This window comes from Mauremys reevesii, linkage group 1 (assembly GCF_016161935.1).
Source record: "Mauremys reevesii isolate NIE-2019 linkage group 1, ASM1616193v1, whole genome shotgun sequence".
Lineage (NCBI taxonomy): Eukaryota > Metazoa > Chordata > Testudines > Geoemydidae > Mauremys > Mauremys reevesii.
In genome coordinates this window covers 329,831,497-329,846,642 of record NC_052623.1, presented here as the reverse complement: position 1 = coordinate 329,846,642, position 15,146 = coordinate 329,831,497, and the positions used below count along the sequence as shown (strand labels likewise).

Here is a 15,146-nt window from a genome sequence, read left to right as displayed (position 1 = left end):
TGATAGCAAAGCAGCCAGGTCAAAGCTGAGCAATGCTACAATTCCATGCACCAGGTCACAACACCCAGAGTGTGGAGCCAGGCCCAAACCCATAGGACAGGAGCAGCCAATGTGGGGTAAGTTTTTTTTGTTTTTAACTTTATGGGCTGTTTTCATTTTATTTCACACTTGTGAAAAACTCAGGGTTCTATTCACAGCTATCTGTTACCAAACCAGATAGAAGAATATGGGCAAAGATCACACCTATGCTGCCACTAAGGCAGCCTAGAGAAGTTACAATGATTGTAGTGCCCACAACAGAGCTAATGCATTGTTGTAATGGAGAGTTCAGTTCTCTGTATCATGGAAAGCATAGCATAGAAAGATTTTTACACTGTCTTAATGTCATGTGGGTATATGTGACACATGCACAGACAATCAAATAAGATGCCAATTGGGCAATAAATACCATGAACTTCTTAGTCTATGCAGTGAATTCTTATTGACATAAAAGGGTGTTCCCTTTGACAGTCAGGGAGAGGCATAGCTCAGTGATTTGAGCATTGGCCTGCTAAACCCAGGGTTGTGAGTTCAATCCTTGAGGGGGGTACTTAGGAATCTAGAGCAAAAACCAGTACTTGGTCCTGCTAGTGGAGGCAGGGGGCTGGACTCAATGACCTTTCCTTTCCATCTCTATGAGATATAGGTGGATCTCCATATATTTATTCATTTTATTTTGCACCAGTAATAAATCAGAGTGAAATTTCTTTTAAATGAATAACTTTGAAATCAGGTTTTATTTTTCAGGTTACCTTACCCAAAACTATACAGCCCTCTCTGCATTTCAGAAGACTCATGAAAGATTAGCAGAGTGTATGCTATTAACAAAAAGGTCTGGAATAAGTGAAGGCTTCTTTATCATTACTGTAAACTGTGGCTGCCTCAGAGCATAAAATTTAAACTCAGGCATTCTGGCTGAAGTAGAAAAGAAGTAAATGGGTACAAACTCAAAATTATTACTTACTCTGCCAGAAACTACATGGAAGAGATTGGTAGAGGTTGTGAGATTTAATTCAGTGTTACAACTGAGCTTTGAAAAAGTAGTGATAATTTTAATGTATACGTTGTTAATAATACTTGGCACTTACATATCAACTTTCACACAAATATCTCTAAGTACTTTAAAAGGGAGAATAAATATTATAACAACCCATTTTACAGATGGGGAAACTAAGAGACAGTGGAGTTAAGTAGCTTTCCTCATGTCACATAGCATGTCTGTAATAACAGGAATAGAATGCAAGACTATTGACTCCCATAACCTGCTCTTACCACTAGATCACACTTCCCCAGTTTGGGTAAAATATTGGTATTTAAGGTTATCTCAGAACTACAGTATTTAAAGGGACGTTGTCAATATGTTGAGTTCCCTCATCCTACTTCTCACTTTACTGTTCAGTTATTCTTATACCTATATAAATGCTAACGTGTAATCAAAACCAAAAGACTCTTCTTAATGCCGATGCTCAACGTTATTAAGTAGCTATATAGCCTTAGGCAAGGGGTCTGACCATTGGAACTACACCAGCTAAATTGATGAGCAAGAGTGCAGATTGCCAAATTAACATGTATGCACATTTTATTTATTTGTACTGCAGTAGTCCCTAGGAGCTCCAGTCATTGTCCAGGACTCCATTGTGATGGATGCCAAAAGACACAAAACAAAAATTCCCTGTCCCAAACTGTTTACAGTCCAAGTTGGAATGCATGCCTGTGCACATCAAGCAAGGATGCTAAGAACTCTGAACCTGAGACAGTCTCCGTCACTGCAACCACTATGCTAGAGATAAATATCAAATGAGCAGGTGGAAAAATATGTGATGCAACAGGGGCGATGGTAGTTCCTGACTGACTTCTAATTGGTGGCTAGAAACTAGGAGCACACTACCAATAACTGAGTTCACCTTGAAAATTACTGCAATTTAGGCTCAAACTAGGACCTTCTTAGTTCAAAAGCAGCAGCTCTAACATGTGAGTTAAGAGCAACCAACTGTCCTTGACTGAGCCAGTGAGAGCTCTATCATCTACAACTTGCTTTTGTGATCTGACAGTACGATGTCTCATTTTAAACACAGTTGATCACTCCCACCTCTGCCACTTGTTCTCATGACTATGCTCTTCACATCTGCTCCTGCATCATATCCATTGGAGATTGCCTTTCCCCCTTTCTTCCCACGCTCTGTTGATGTCTCCTAGTATTGTGTTCTTCATCCCCATCTCCTCTTTCTCTCTAGTCACTCCTGGGTGAGCTCATTCATGCCAGGGGTTCAGCTACCACCTCTATACTGATGACTCCTAAATCTATCTATCTCACACTGACTTCTTTCCCTCGTTGATTATGCTCATTTAATAATAAGAGAATAATGATCAGCATAGGGCCTGAATATGCACAGAATCTTTTTTTAAGGAGCAGGGGGATATAAGGTGGCTGCTGCATTTCTTCCTGTATCTTTAATATGCAGTAAAGACATATTTTTATGCTTATATAAATCTCAATCAACAAAACAGCACTCTTATGCTAGGTGCTATCTAAACACATAGGAAGACATGGCCCCTACCCCACAGAGTTTACACTCTCAGATCTTCCACTGCCTCTCCAGCATCTCCACTTGGATGTCCTATCACCTCTCAGACTCAGCATGCTGGCAACTAACCTCGTCTTCCCCTCCTTTCTGTCTTTGTAGGGAACTCTCCATTCCCTTCAGCCAAGCTTGTAATATTATGTTGATATGAACTTCCCCACTCCACCTTCATGAATAGCCTTTCGCTTTCCTAACTTTGTTTCAGAGTAATAAACAACATTTCTAAAATCTGTCCTTTCTCTATGGCTAAGCCTTTTGTTTCGACTTCAAAATAGCTTCGACTGCTGCCTCCCTGCATCTCATTTCACCCCATTCCAGTGATAAAATGCTGCTAAAGCCTTCATCTTCCCTTCTCTGGCTTCCTCTCACCTTCCATGTCAAATACAATATTCTTGGCCTGATTTTGGGGGCTCTATATAACTCCCTACATTTCTGTACTCAGGGTATGTCTACACTACAAGACTATTTCGAATCAACTTAATTCGAATTTGTGGAATCGACCTTATGAAGTCGAAGTTGTGTATCCACACTAAATACACTAGTTCAACTGTGTGAGTCCACAGTAACGGGGCCAGCGTCGACTTTGGAAGCGGTGCACTGTGGGAAGCTATCCCACAGTTCCCTCACTCCCCGCTGCCCATTGGAATTCTGGGATTTCCCCCAATGCATGCTGGGGGGGAAAAATGTGTTGAGGGTGGTTTTGGGTAACTGTCATCATTGAACCGGCAATCACGCCCTCCCTCCCTGAAAGCGCCTGCGGGCAATCTGGTCGTGCACTTTTCTGCTCAGTGACAGGGCGGGCGCCACAGCACTTTGAGCACGGATCCCGCTGCAGTTATGGCCGTTGTCAACTCCTCGCACCTTATCGTCCACCTCTTCCACAGTCAGCTGCTGAGAAATAGGGCTACTTTTCAATGGTGCTGCGAGCACTGGTGGACCATGGGGGACGTTTTACCAACATCAACGTCGGGTGGCCAGGCAAAGTTCATGACGTGCGTGTTTTCAGGAACTCTGGTCTGTTTAGACGCCTGCAGGAAGGTAGTTTCTTCCCGGACCACAAAATAACTCTTGGGGATGTGCAGATGCCTATAGTGATCGTCGGGGACCCAGCCTACCCGCTAATGCCCTGGCTCATGAAGCCCTATGCAGGCGCCTTGCACAGCGACAAGGAACTCTTCAAGTACCAGCGAGCAGTGAGCAGCGTGACCTGTGACTGTTCAGTTTCTTTACAGAGAAGCTGAACCTGCCCGTTTCTTTACCAAGTTACTGTTGACCAGCATCTGCAGTTACATACCCCGTCCACCCCGCTTCCCCCACTTCCAACACACGTTTAAAAATAAAATACATGTTCCACTGTAACTTTACAAAGGTTTCTTTATTGATGACTTTGCGTTAAAGGGTTGAAACTGGGACACGGACTGTGCTGGGTAGGGTGTGCAGTGATGTAAAGACCGCCTGTAAACTCGAGAAATGACAGGCTCCTGCTCCCAGAGCGGTCTGCAGTGCCGGACTGGATGTTTCAACGGAGCCTGCCATCCCTCCTTTTTGGGACTCTGTGTGCGGGGGCTATGTGGCCTTTTGGCGGGGGAGGACGGATACAGATTCCTCTGCTGCATGGCTCTGTGGTCCAGGACAGGGACCGTTGCATGAGATCTGTAACCCCCCTCCCCCGCTACAAAGTCACGTACCCTCCCACCCACACAGAACCTGCAAACCACCTCCCATACCGACCAGGGTGCCTATTGACTGCAGTGTGTGTGTGACCTGCTGCTGATCCTGCCCCCATGTCTGTACCCTGGTAAAGGTGATTGTCCTGTCCAATTACCAGCCCCCTTCCCCCCCTTCAAACACAGTCTCCTCTAAAAGAACATGACAGAAACAGTAATTAACAGAAAAGTATTTTTTATTATCAACTAGACAGTTAGGGGATGAAACTGGGACGGGGGCTTGGGTGAGGCGGGAAGGAAAGGACTTCTCAAAATGTAGGGTATGAGAGCTTTTGGGTACTTGAGCACTCTGCTGGGGTGCAGTGACAGTTTTCACGGCCTCTGGCGCCCCTCCTTCTGGTTATTTTGGGTGAGGGGGGTATGGGACTTTGTGGCGGGGGAGGGCGGTTGCAGATACACTGCAGGGGGGCTCTGTCCTCCTGCCTGAGGTCCTGCAGAACATGCACAAGGCGCCGGAGCGTGTCCATTTGCTCCCTCATTAGTCCAAGCAGCATTTGAGTCGCCTGCTTGTCTTCCTCACGCCACCTCTCCTCCCGTTCGCTGTGTGAGCGCTGGTACAGAGAGAGGGTCTCCCTCCACTGGCTCTGCTGGTCCGCCTCATCTCGGGAGCACCCCATAAGTTCAGCGAACATCTCGTCCCGTGTCTTTTTCTTTCGCCGCCTAATCTTTGCCAGCCTCTGTGAGGGGGATGCTGTGGCAGGTCTGGAGACAGTCGAAGCTGCGTGATGGGAAAAAGGGAGTGAATTCCTTGCAAAGATACATTTTTGCGAACAATGAACACAGTCTAGTCTGTCTCTGTGAATTCTGGGTTGAGATCCCAGTGCCTGATGGGGCAAAAACCATTTTCGCGGGTGGTTCTGGGTAAATGTCGTCAGTCATCCCTTCCTCCGGGAAAGCAACAGCAGACAATCATTTCAAGCCCGTTTTCCCTGGATTGCCCTGGCAGACGCCACAGCGTGGCAACCATGGAGCCTGTTTTGCCTTTTGTGCCTGTCACTGTATGTGTACTAGATGCCGCTGACAGAGGCGGTCCAGCAGCGCTACACAGCAGCATGCTTTTGCATGACAGCAGAGATGGTTACCAGCCATACTGTACCATCTACCATACCATAAATTGGTAATAAGATGGTCATGGTTACCAGTCCTTTTGCACTGCACCATTTGCTGCTGTCATAAGTGCCCCTGGCTGATCTCAGCCAGGGGCGCAAAAGCCAAAATTGGGAATGACTCCCTGAGTCAATCCCTCCTTTTTGGTATCTAAAAATAGAATCAGTCCTGCCTAGAATATGGGCAAGTGTACTAGAGAACCACTGTATCAGAGAACCAGAGAGCACAGCTGCTCTGTGTCAGATCCTGCATAGATTATGAGTTGTATGCTATTCACAGGGGGTGCTCCTGCAACAACCCCACCCAGTGATGAGCTGCCAATATCTTAACAACGGGTTCCCTATAAAAAGTTCTGATTTAACAACGGGTTCCCTATAAAAAGTTCTGATTTAAGGGATGTGCGACAGCATGTATTTTTTGTACCAATAGGGTTACCATACGTCCATATTTTCCCAGGAGGTGATTAAGAACCGAAAAGCCTGACATGTCCAGGAAAATACAGATGTATTTTAACCCTACCTAAAGTTCTTTTTTAAAAAGATGGGGCTGAACTAGAAATGAGCTCCGTTTCACATGTGTGGGTGGTGATCAGGGACAGTCTCAATTTTTGGGTCTTTTTCTTATATAGGCTCCTATTACCCCTCACCCCCGTCCCAATTTTTCACACTTGCTGTCTGGTCACTCTAGGGTGTGCACATGTGTGGGTCCCAGCTGCTCCCTGCCCCCCCCCTCATTAAAGCAGGTGTGCAGGGTTACTGCCCTGGGAACTGCAGGGCACCAGTGGATGTGGGGCTGGCTGCAGATAGGGGCGTGGGGCAGGGCTAGCTGGAGGCAGGGAGTGACATGGGCTGGCTGTGGGCAGGTGATGCAGACGGGCGGGCTGCAGGTGGCTGTGGGCAGGGGGTGGCTGCGGGCAGGGGGTGGCAGGGGCTGGCTGGGGGCAGGGAAGGCGGGGGAGGGGCGCAGACACTCACACGGGGGGGGGGCTGGGAGCAGCAGGACGCAGCCGGGGACTCACCAGGCAGCAGCAGGAGCCCCAGGGCCAGAGGTCCAAGGAGCAGGAGCAGCAACAGGGCCAGGAGGCAGCTCACATGGCTCTCACAGCACAGCGCAGCGCCCCCCGGCGGCTGGGAGGAGGAATTACAGGCTTCCCAGGCAGAGCCCATCAAAGCTTCCCTCGCAGGGAAGCTAGTTAACAAGCGGTTCTAAAACCGCTTCTAAATTTAACAACAGGTTCGCGCGAACCGGTGTGAACCGGCTCCAGCTCACCCCTGACCCCACCTGTTCATTCCATTCTTCCCCCAGCCTTCCTGGGCTACCATAGCATTGTCCCCCCACTTGTGTGATGAAGTAATAAAGAATGCAGGAATAAGACACAGTGACTTGTTAGTGAGAAATGAGTGGAAGGCAGCCTCCAGTTGCTATGATAGTCCAGATAGGACATTAAGGAGTGTGGAGGAGAGGAGCCCAGCATCCCTCTGCTAGTCCAGGGGCAATTGAATCTTTTCTTTACACATGAAGGGTGGGGGCTGATGGAGCTCAGCCCCCTGTTGCTATGATGAGGACGGTTACCAGCCATACTGCACCATCTACCAGGAAAAATTAGGAGCAGGCGCCCTTGATCGACCTCACGGATGCTAGTCGGCATGGTTACCAGTCCTTTTGCACTGCCCCATGTGCCAATTGGCTGATGATGACGATGGATATCAGTCATATTGTACCGTCAGCCACCCATGGCGGCGGGGGAGCAAGGATATTGGTGTTGAGTGCTGCAGCATCACATCTATCTGCAGCATTCAGTAAAGATACGGTGACATGTAAAAGAGTCAACAGAGGATTGTTTTCCCTTTCACTTCTGGGGGTGGGAGGGTGTGTGCGTAAATTGCTGAGCTACGCCCTGACCCACCGCGGACACTGTGTTTGACCCTAGAAGCATTTGGAGCTCAGCCAAGAATGCAAATGCTTTTCGGAGACAGCAGGAACTGTGGGATACCTTGCGTCCTCAGTCCCCCCTCCCTCCATGAACGTCCATTTGATTCTTTGGCTTTCCGTTACGCTTGTCACGCAGCAGTGTGCTGAGTCTCTGCTATGCCGTCTGTCTGGAGATTTTTTTAAAATACTTTGGACCAGGCGTAACATTACAGTAATTCCCCTAATTAGATGCAGGAGTCTCCAAGCGAGATCACCCTGAGGACGGTCACTGAAGGAGATAGAGAGCGCATGCTGCGTGAAAGCCAGCACAAACCAGGGCCCTATGCAGCCGTGCTCGGGGAGGCAATGCTCCCTGAGTACCTCATGAAAGCCTGGTGCGGAAAAGTATGCTACCACAGAGCACCCAATAAGGCAGCTCTCCCCAGGAACCTCCTGCGGAGGCTTTTCGATTACCTCCAGGAGAGCTTCGTGGAGATCTCCCAGGAGGATTTCTGTTCTATCCCCATATATAGAGAGACCTCCTTTTCACATACTTCAGATTCCTGTTATATTAAGAATAAAAGTTTACATGTTTAAAGCACTTACCGACTGCTCCTTCCCCTGATTCAGGATCCGGGTTAATGGCTGGGGAGGGTTGGTAGGGGGATCTCCGTGACGGTGATGAAGAGATCCTGGCTGTCGGGGAAACCATCGTTGTAAGCGCTGTCGCCTGCCTCGTCCTCCACAAACCCTTCCTCATCTTCCCCGTCCGCGAACATCGCCGAGGAACTGGCCGTCGACACTGTCCCATCGTCAGAGTCCATGGTCACTGGTGGGGCAGTGGTGGCAGGCTCCGTAGCGTCCTTTTGCCGCTTTGATTTTTTGGTAGCCTTGTCTGGGGTCCTTGATTTTCACGCGGCGCTGCATTGCATCCCGGCTGTATCCTCTGTCTCTCATGGCTTTGGAGACCTTCTCGTAGGTCTTTGCATTCCGTTTTTTGGAGTGCAGCTCCGAAAGCACAGACTCCTCGCCCCACACACCGATCAGATCCAAGAGTTCCCGGTCAGTCTATGCTGGGTCCCTCTTTCTATTCAGAGATTACATGAACTCCTCTGCTGGAGAGCTCTGCATTGCTGCCGGTGCTGCTGAGCTCGCCCCGATGTCCAACCACAAAATGAGATTCTAACTGTCCAGACAGGAAAAGGAATTCAAATTTTCCCGGGACTTTTCCTGTGTGGCTGGTCAGAGCATCCAAGCTCGGACTGCTGTCCAGAGCGTTAACAGAGTGGTGCAGTGTGGGATAGCTCCCGGAGCTACTAAGTTCGATTTGCATCCACACCTAGCCTAATTCGACATAGCCATGTCGAATTTAGCGTTACTCCCCTCGTCAGGGTGGAGTACCGAATTCGAACTAAAGAGCCCTCTAGGTCGAATTAAATGGCTTCCTGGTGTGGACGGGTGCGCGGTTAATTCGAATTAATGCTGCTAAATTTGAATTAAAGTCCTAGTGTAGACCAGGCCTCAGTTCCTCTTAATCGCCCTCCTAATGCCTACTGGATGTTCCTCCTAAGCCTCCACCTTACTGACACCTTTGTATCTTTCTCTCACTCTCATCTTTATACCTGCTTCCCTGCAAACCCTTATGCTTGAACCATCCTCTGTTAACTCCAAATGATCTCCTTCCTCAACACACATTTCTTTCACTAAGTCTTTTGGTGATGATCCTCTGCATCATTCTGAAACTGACCTTCCAACTTATGTATCATATTTCTGAAATGTCATGTCTCATTTCTATGTTAAGCTTTTTGTGATATAAATATTGTATCCTTTATGTTTGTACAAGGATAAGCAAACTGCCAATGCTCAATAAATAACAGCCGCATAATATATTTATTACAAGGAACACTTGCAAATTTGTTATAGATTTAGATAAACTTTTTAACATGTAGCGCCAGAGGTATTTAGGAAGATAAAATATTCAACCCTGACAGATCATATCTTAAAGAGGGTCTGGGAAATGACATAAGGGTGATGATTAACACTCACCACAAAGGAAAATGTTGAGTTGCTGTAGGAGGCATATAAATTGTCCCACTCTTTCTGACTCAGGTAAGCTGCCAAAAAGTGGAGGTGGATACTGTGGGATGGAACTGTTATGACTCCAGCCAATTGCTTGAGTTTTTTGTTTTTTTTTTTTAAGGAGAAGACAGTTAAATTGTTAATCAGATTTTTTATTATTAAAGATTCAAACCTAACACTTGGCTTTAGCCCTCAGTCGAATTACTAGTGCACACTAAGTTAAAGGACACTGTCTACTGTAGCTTTCCGGCAGCACACTTCTGCCCCTCAGCGCCCTCCCCCCCATGATACATATGGTTCCACAATCACATCTTCCTATTTTTTCCCCTCACAAGCTGCTATATGGAAACCAGGGAAACTGACTAGCTAAGGGTACGTCTTCACTACCCGCCATATCGGCGGGTAGCAATCGATTTCTCGGAGTTCGATATATCGCATCTCATCTAGACGCGATATATCCAACTCCGAACGCGCTCCCATCGACTCCGGAACTCCACCACTGCGAACGGCGGTGGCGGAGTCGATGGGGGAGCCACAGACTTCGATCCCGCGCCATGAGGACGGGTAAGTACTTCGAACTAAGGTACTTCGACTTCAGCTACGCTATTCGCGTAGCTGAAGTTGCGTACCTTAGATCGAACCCCCCCCCCCCAGTGTAGACCAGGCCTAAGGTCCCAGTCCTGCAGTTACTTCCATAGAGGCAGATCTTGCACCCACACGGAGTTCTTTACGGGATCTGAGCCTAATTGACTGAAGAGGGGAAACACTGGCAATGACTACAAAACATGCTGCCCAATGTACAAAAGAAGCAAACCAGGGACAGAGGGCAAGAGACACATACTTCCCTCCTCTTACTTATTTCAGTTCCAGTACCCTTAGGTGTTACTTGTAACAATAGGCGCTAAAAGTGTTCAGACAGCAGTGTGATTTTTTTAAAGTTGACAGTATCCTGTTCATCTAAAGAGTTAAAGAATTCAACCCAAAAGAAACCGGAGACAAAAGAAAACAATCAGAAGTCGCGAGACAATGCTCATAGTCATGGGTATGGCAAGTCCAGAGTAGACCTCTGGCACTTTTGAGGGATGCGGGATAGTCCCCTTGCTTCCCTACATTGACACTGTAGGCTCAACATGCTACTTTCAGAAGTCCCTGCCTGAATCTTTCAGAATGTTCAGTCCAGTCGGTGTTCTCTATTCCTCCCTCTACCTGATACTTACCTGTACACGTATTTCTGACAGCGCAGGGAGCAGAGTACTTGAGACTATGACAAAGTGTGGATCAGGAGATGCAATAGGACTGGATTAGCAGTGTGAGTCAGCACCCATGCGGCAGCTGGGAAATGGAAGATCTGGAGTGGATTAATGTGGGTGTGTAAACCAAGGGAAAGGGTGGAGTGGGGTGAGGAAGGGCAAGAAAGCAAGGGATGAACAGAGTGGCAAATCGTGACATGGAATGAGGGAACAAAGAGGGAAAAACTGTGGCATGTGAAGTGGGATGAATGAGGGCAGAGAGCAAAGGGGAATGTAAAAGCAGAGAGGGATAAAGGGAGAAAAGAAGGAAGGGGGAGGACACAGTAAGGGGGCTAGAGAATGAGGGAGCAGGCAAAAGTGGAGAGAAGGGTGGTAACAGACCTACAATTATGTGGGATGGAAGAAGAAAGAAACAATGGATGAGAAGCAAGAGAGAGGAGATGGGAGAAAAAGAAAGAAAGATAAGAAGCAGAGAGAATGGGCTGGAGAAAACACATCCTGCCAGAACAGCACTTTTGACAGTCTCAGAGAGGAGGTACTGCTGCTTCAAGGAGGGATGATTCCGGCACCAGGAAGTGCAGGAGATTTAAAAAAAGATGGAGAATAATCTCCTGATCTCAAAAAGGGCATAAAAGAAGAGAGTAAAGGGAAGAAGAATGATTAATGTCCCTGTTTTATTGGCTTCAACATGCTTTCATGCTGTCTCCCTTTTTTCTTCCTAGTTACTGTCAAAAGCAGTGCCAATATATGTCAGGAATGTGTCCCTGGACCTCATTATGGCTAAAGCAGCCTTTGTCCCCATGTCCCCTTATGTTCCTGGGCTCTCTTAAAATATTTCAACATCTGAGTTCCTGCTCCTCCAAAATTATCACAACACCATTGCAAAATAGTTCAGGACAGGATTAAGAAACAAACAAGGATGGAATTTAGAGAAAAGTTAAATAACTAGAAAAACTTACCAGTATGTAAGGAAAAACTAAATTGCTGCTGGTAAATAAACTGTCATTCCCTTGCACGTCAAATACTATGAACAAAGAAGGGTGTAGGATGTGCATTCATGTTAACAAATTCTTACTGTAATTAGCATGCATTCAGTGAAATATTAAAAAAAAAAAAAAGGAAAAGAACAGGCTGTAATAAAACTGATACTGAGGAAATGGAGTAAAACCCCAAGAAGACCAAACAAGGTTCCCAGTGTAGACCAGTTTGAGAAACCAGAATTTTATTAGTAGTAACAGGAGCAGCATGTGAGGCTGAATGAAACCATATTTGTAAATGTGATATGTAATTGCACAAACTCCCTTCTCGGTTTGATTTTCCACCGGCTGACTCAGCCACTGCACAGATTGACTCCCCCACCTTTTGATTCATAAATTCTTGATAGTGTAAAAATAAAAAGTTAGCGTCAAAAGCATCATGTGAGAAAAAGGGCACAAGATGACGTGAAACACAATAATGTTGGAGGACAAGGAACACGTAATGAATCATCACCAAGTGAACAAAAATCCAAACCAAAACATCCAACAACAACAAGCACTACTCTCAAAGGAGATTGCAAAAATATAAAAGTCAAGATCATTCCCTGCAGGAGTCTGAAGGATACAACACATAAGAAGCTAAATCCTGTCTCCATTCTACTAGAGACACAGAATGAGGTATATCAATGCATCACAAAGAGTGTATGACATATGGTTTAAATTGCACAAGTGCCCAATTATGTATTCCTTGTGTATCCAAAGTCAAAATAAGCTTTTGATGTACAAGGAATGTGGTATAATAGGGCCTTAAGTAGTATAACTGTCTATATTCTACAGTGTACAAAAATATAATTAATATACAGCACAATATGCAGCAAATAATGCACGATAAAATGTAATGTATAAGAAAGGTATGTAATGTTTACTAAATAACTACAATACATAAATACATAGATATAAAGTGTGTAAATTATATATAATGTATAACAAAGATATGTAATGTTTACTAAATAACTACAATACATAAATACATAAAGTGTGTAAATTATATATAATGTATAACAAAGGTATGTAATGTTTACTAAATAACTACAGTACATATATATCTATAATGTAGATATAAAATGTGTATGATCTGATTGACTTTCCTCCCACCCTCTTTATGTCCTGATCTTCTGAGAGCCTAATCCTCCAAACATTTATGCATGCGAGTAACTTCACCAACATGAATAGCACCATTGCTACCACCAATGGGACTACTCACCGGATCCATGTTTGCAGGATCAGAGCCTTAGACTGCGGGGCCCTGTGGGCAGGGACCTCCAACCTTACACAGCGTGTCCTTAACTTTCAGGCTGTGAGCAGTCCCGTGCCGCTGATTGCAAGGGAGCTATTCACGCGCGCGAAGCACAACGCGGGGAAGGGGGACCCGCGGGGCGGCCGCCCTGCGTCTTGCTAAAGCCCCGAGCGCTGCACAACGGGACCCGCACTTGGCTGGCGGCTTTCTGGGTGCCGCAATAATGATGCCGGGTGAGACGGACACCGCGAGCCGCGGCCCAGGGCGGCTGGAGGGAGCCCCGTGCCGAGGCACCTGGCAGATGGCAGCCCAGCCCGCCAGGCTAGACTCCCTCGGGGCCATCCCCGGGCGCAGGCTCGGCGCAGCAGCAGGTGCAGCGGGAAAGGGGGGGGTGACAGGTTTCTCTCAACAGCCCTAAAGGACTAAAAGCTGCCTGGAGCCCCGGCCCCCCCTGAGACCCCGCCGGGCGGCTGCGCCCACACCCGCCCCCGCCTGGTGCAGCGTGAGCCGTGGGGGCCGCGGAGCCGGCGGTGCCTCCGCAGCACCGCCCCTCGGGGCGCTGACGCGAGGGGCGGCGCGCGGCTGCGCAGGGCGCGGGGCGGGGCTGGCGGCGGCGCGGGCCCGGCGGCCAGAGGAGGGAGGCAGACGACGGGCAGCGCGTCTCCCCGCCAGCGGCTGGGTGTGGGGCTGAGTGGCCCGCCCGGCCCAGCAGCAGCAGCAGCGGCAGCAGCGGGATCCCTCCGCGCCGGGCGGCCCCTGGGCTCGGCGGGGAGCCGGACAGAGCCGCGCCGCCCGCCCGCGTGGATGAGAGTGTGCACCGAGTGCCGGGCAGGGTGAGTCCGCAGCGCCCGGGGAGGGATGGCGGAGACCGGCCTGTGGGAGACCCTCTCTCCTCCCCTGGAGGGAAACGCCCCCTTTTCTCCAGCTCCAGGCAGCTGCCCCTTCCTCTCCAGTGCGGCGAGCGAGCTCCCTGCTCCCTCCTGGGGACAAGGAGACACCCGCTCTCCGCCCCCCAAATCCAGAGAGCTGCTGCCTTCCCATCCGTGGGGCCATTGCCTCTCTGCAGCCCTTTGTCTGGCATGTGGGGCGTGATGAGCCGCTTCCCAGCCCCAGGGAGACCTGGTGGAAGGGCCCGACTCCTTTCTGCGTGACCCGCCTTGCCCTGGCCTGTGGGAGCAGCGCCCTGTGCAGATGTCAATGTCATTTGTGTAGTGCTTTCAGGATGTGAAGGGTTAAGTATATTGTGTGGGGTTGTTGTGTCCTCTTGGATGCGAGCGGGGGAGGGAGCAGCTATGTTGTGCTTCACAATTTGCATGCTATTGTGTGGATTCGTGTATGTTTCAGTATTGGGGCTATGTATGGGGGGGGTGGGTTGTTCACTCCTGGGGGTTATGTGTAGGGGGATTGTTGTGTTTCACTGTTGGGTGTGACAGCAGCATCCTGAGTATTGGTGGGTGTGTTGTGTCTTACTCCATGGAAGCAGAACCCTTTTTGTGAGGGTGATGGGGTGGTGTCTTTGCTGGTGAAAGCACCACTGTGTAAGTATGTATGTTGTGGCCTGTCTCAGGTGAGAGCAGGAAGGTGTCTTGTCAGTTTATTTGCAGTGTGGTTAGAAATGGGAGCCTTGGGGGTTGTTTTTGTTCCACTTACTTGCTCTGTGACCTCTGACAACTATCCTCTCTGGGCTTATGTTTCTCACTGTGTAAAATAGTGATTCTCTCCATCTACCTTTTTAGCTTGGTTGTTGCTTTTTTTTTTCCATTTTGCATTGGAGGGTCATCCCACTCTTACCTATGCAAGTTGTTATGGAAATTATTCCTGGCCCTTCTCATGTTGGAGCGTATTTGGCTCTAGATTCCTTTCAAGGAGTTAGGTAAATCAAGTTTTACAAAAAAAGAAAAATCTAATGAACTAGTTTATTTTTGTTTCCCTTGGTATTTCAGTAGCTATGAAGTAAGACTTAATAGTGTTGTGTAAGTACACTATGCAGGACACTAATAATCTCCATAAAGATCAGACACTGGGGGAGATGAAGATACTTCATATGCTCCTTAAGCACGTAGGGATACTCTTACACTAGGAACCTCCCCTGAAAGATGCATTCATTTTTGTAGTGAGGATTGGGGTTGATGGTAAAGTGACCCTGGCAGACCTACCCCATTTCTGATCCTGAGACT

General features: G+C 47.9%; 1 protein-coding gene across 2 annotated transcripts in view; it reads left to right on the top strand.

The window, feature by feature from the left end:
* The first annotated feature begins 13,630 nt into the window (after positions 1-13,630).
* Positions 13,631-15,146, top strand: part of GRAMD4 (GRAM domain containing 4) — a 143,732-nt gene continuing 142,216 nt past the window's right edge. The window contains exon 1 of one of the 2 annotated variants that reach the window (XM_039515366.1): positions 13,631-13,802. In XM_039515366.1, coding sequence (XP_039371300.1) covers positions 13,774-13,802 — 29 coding nt within the window. In that variant the 5' untranslated portion in view covers positions 13,631-13,773. Of the gene's footprint in view, positions 13,803-14,161; positions 14,201-15,146 lie in introns of those variants that run through there. The other variant, XM_039515376.1, reaches the window with a different exon arrangement.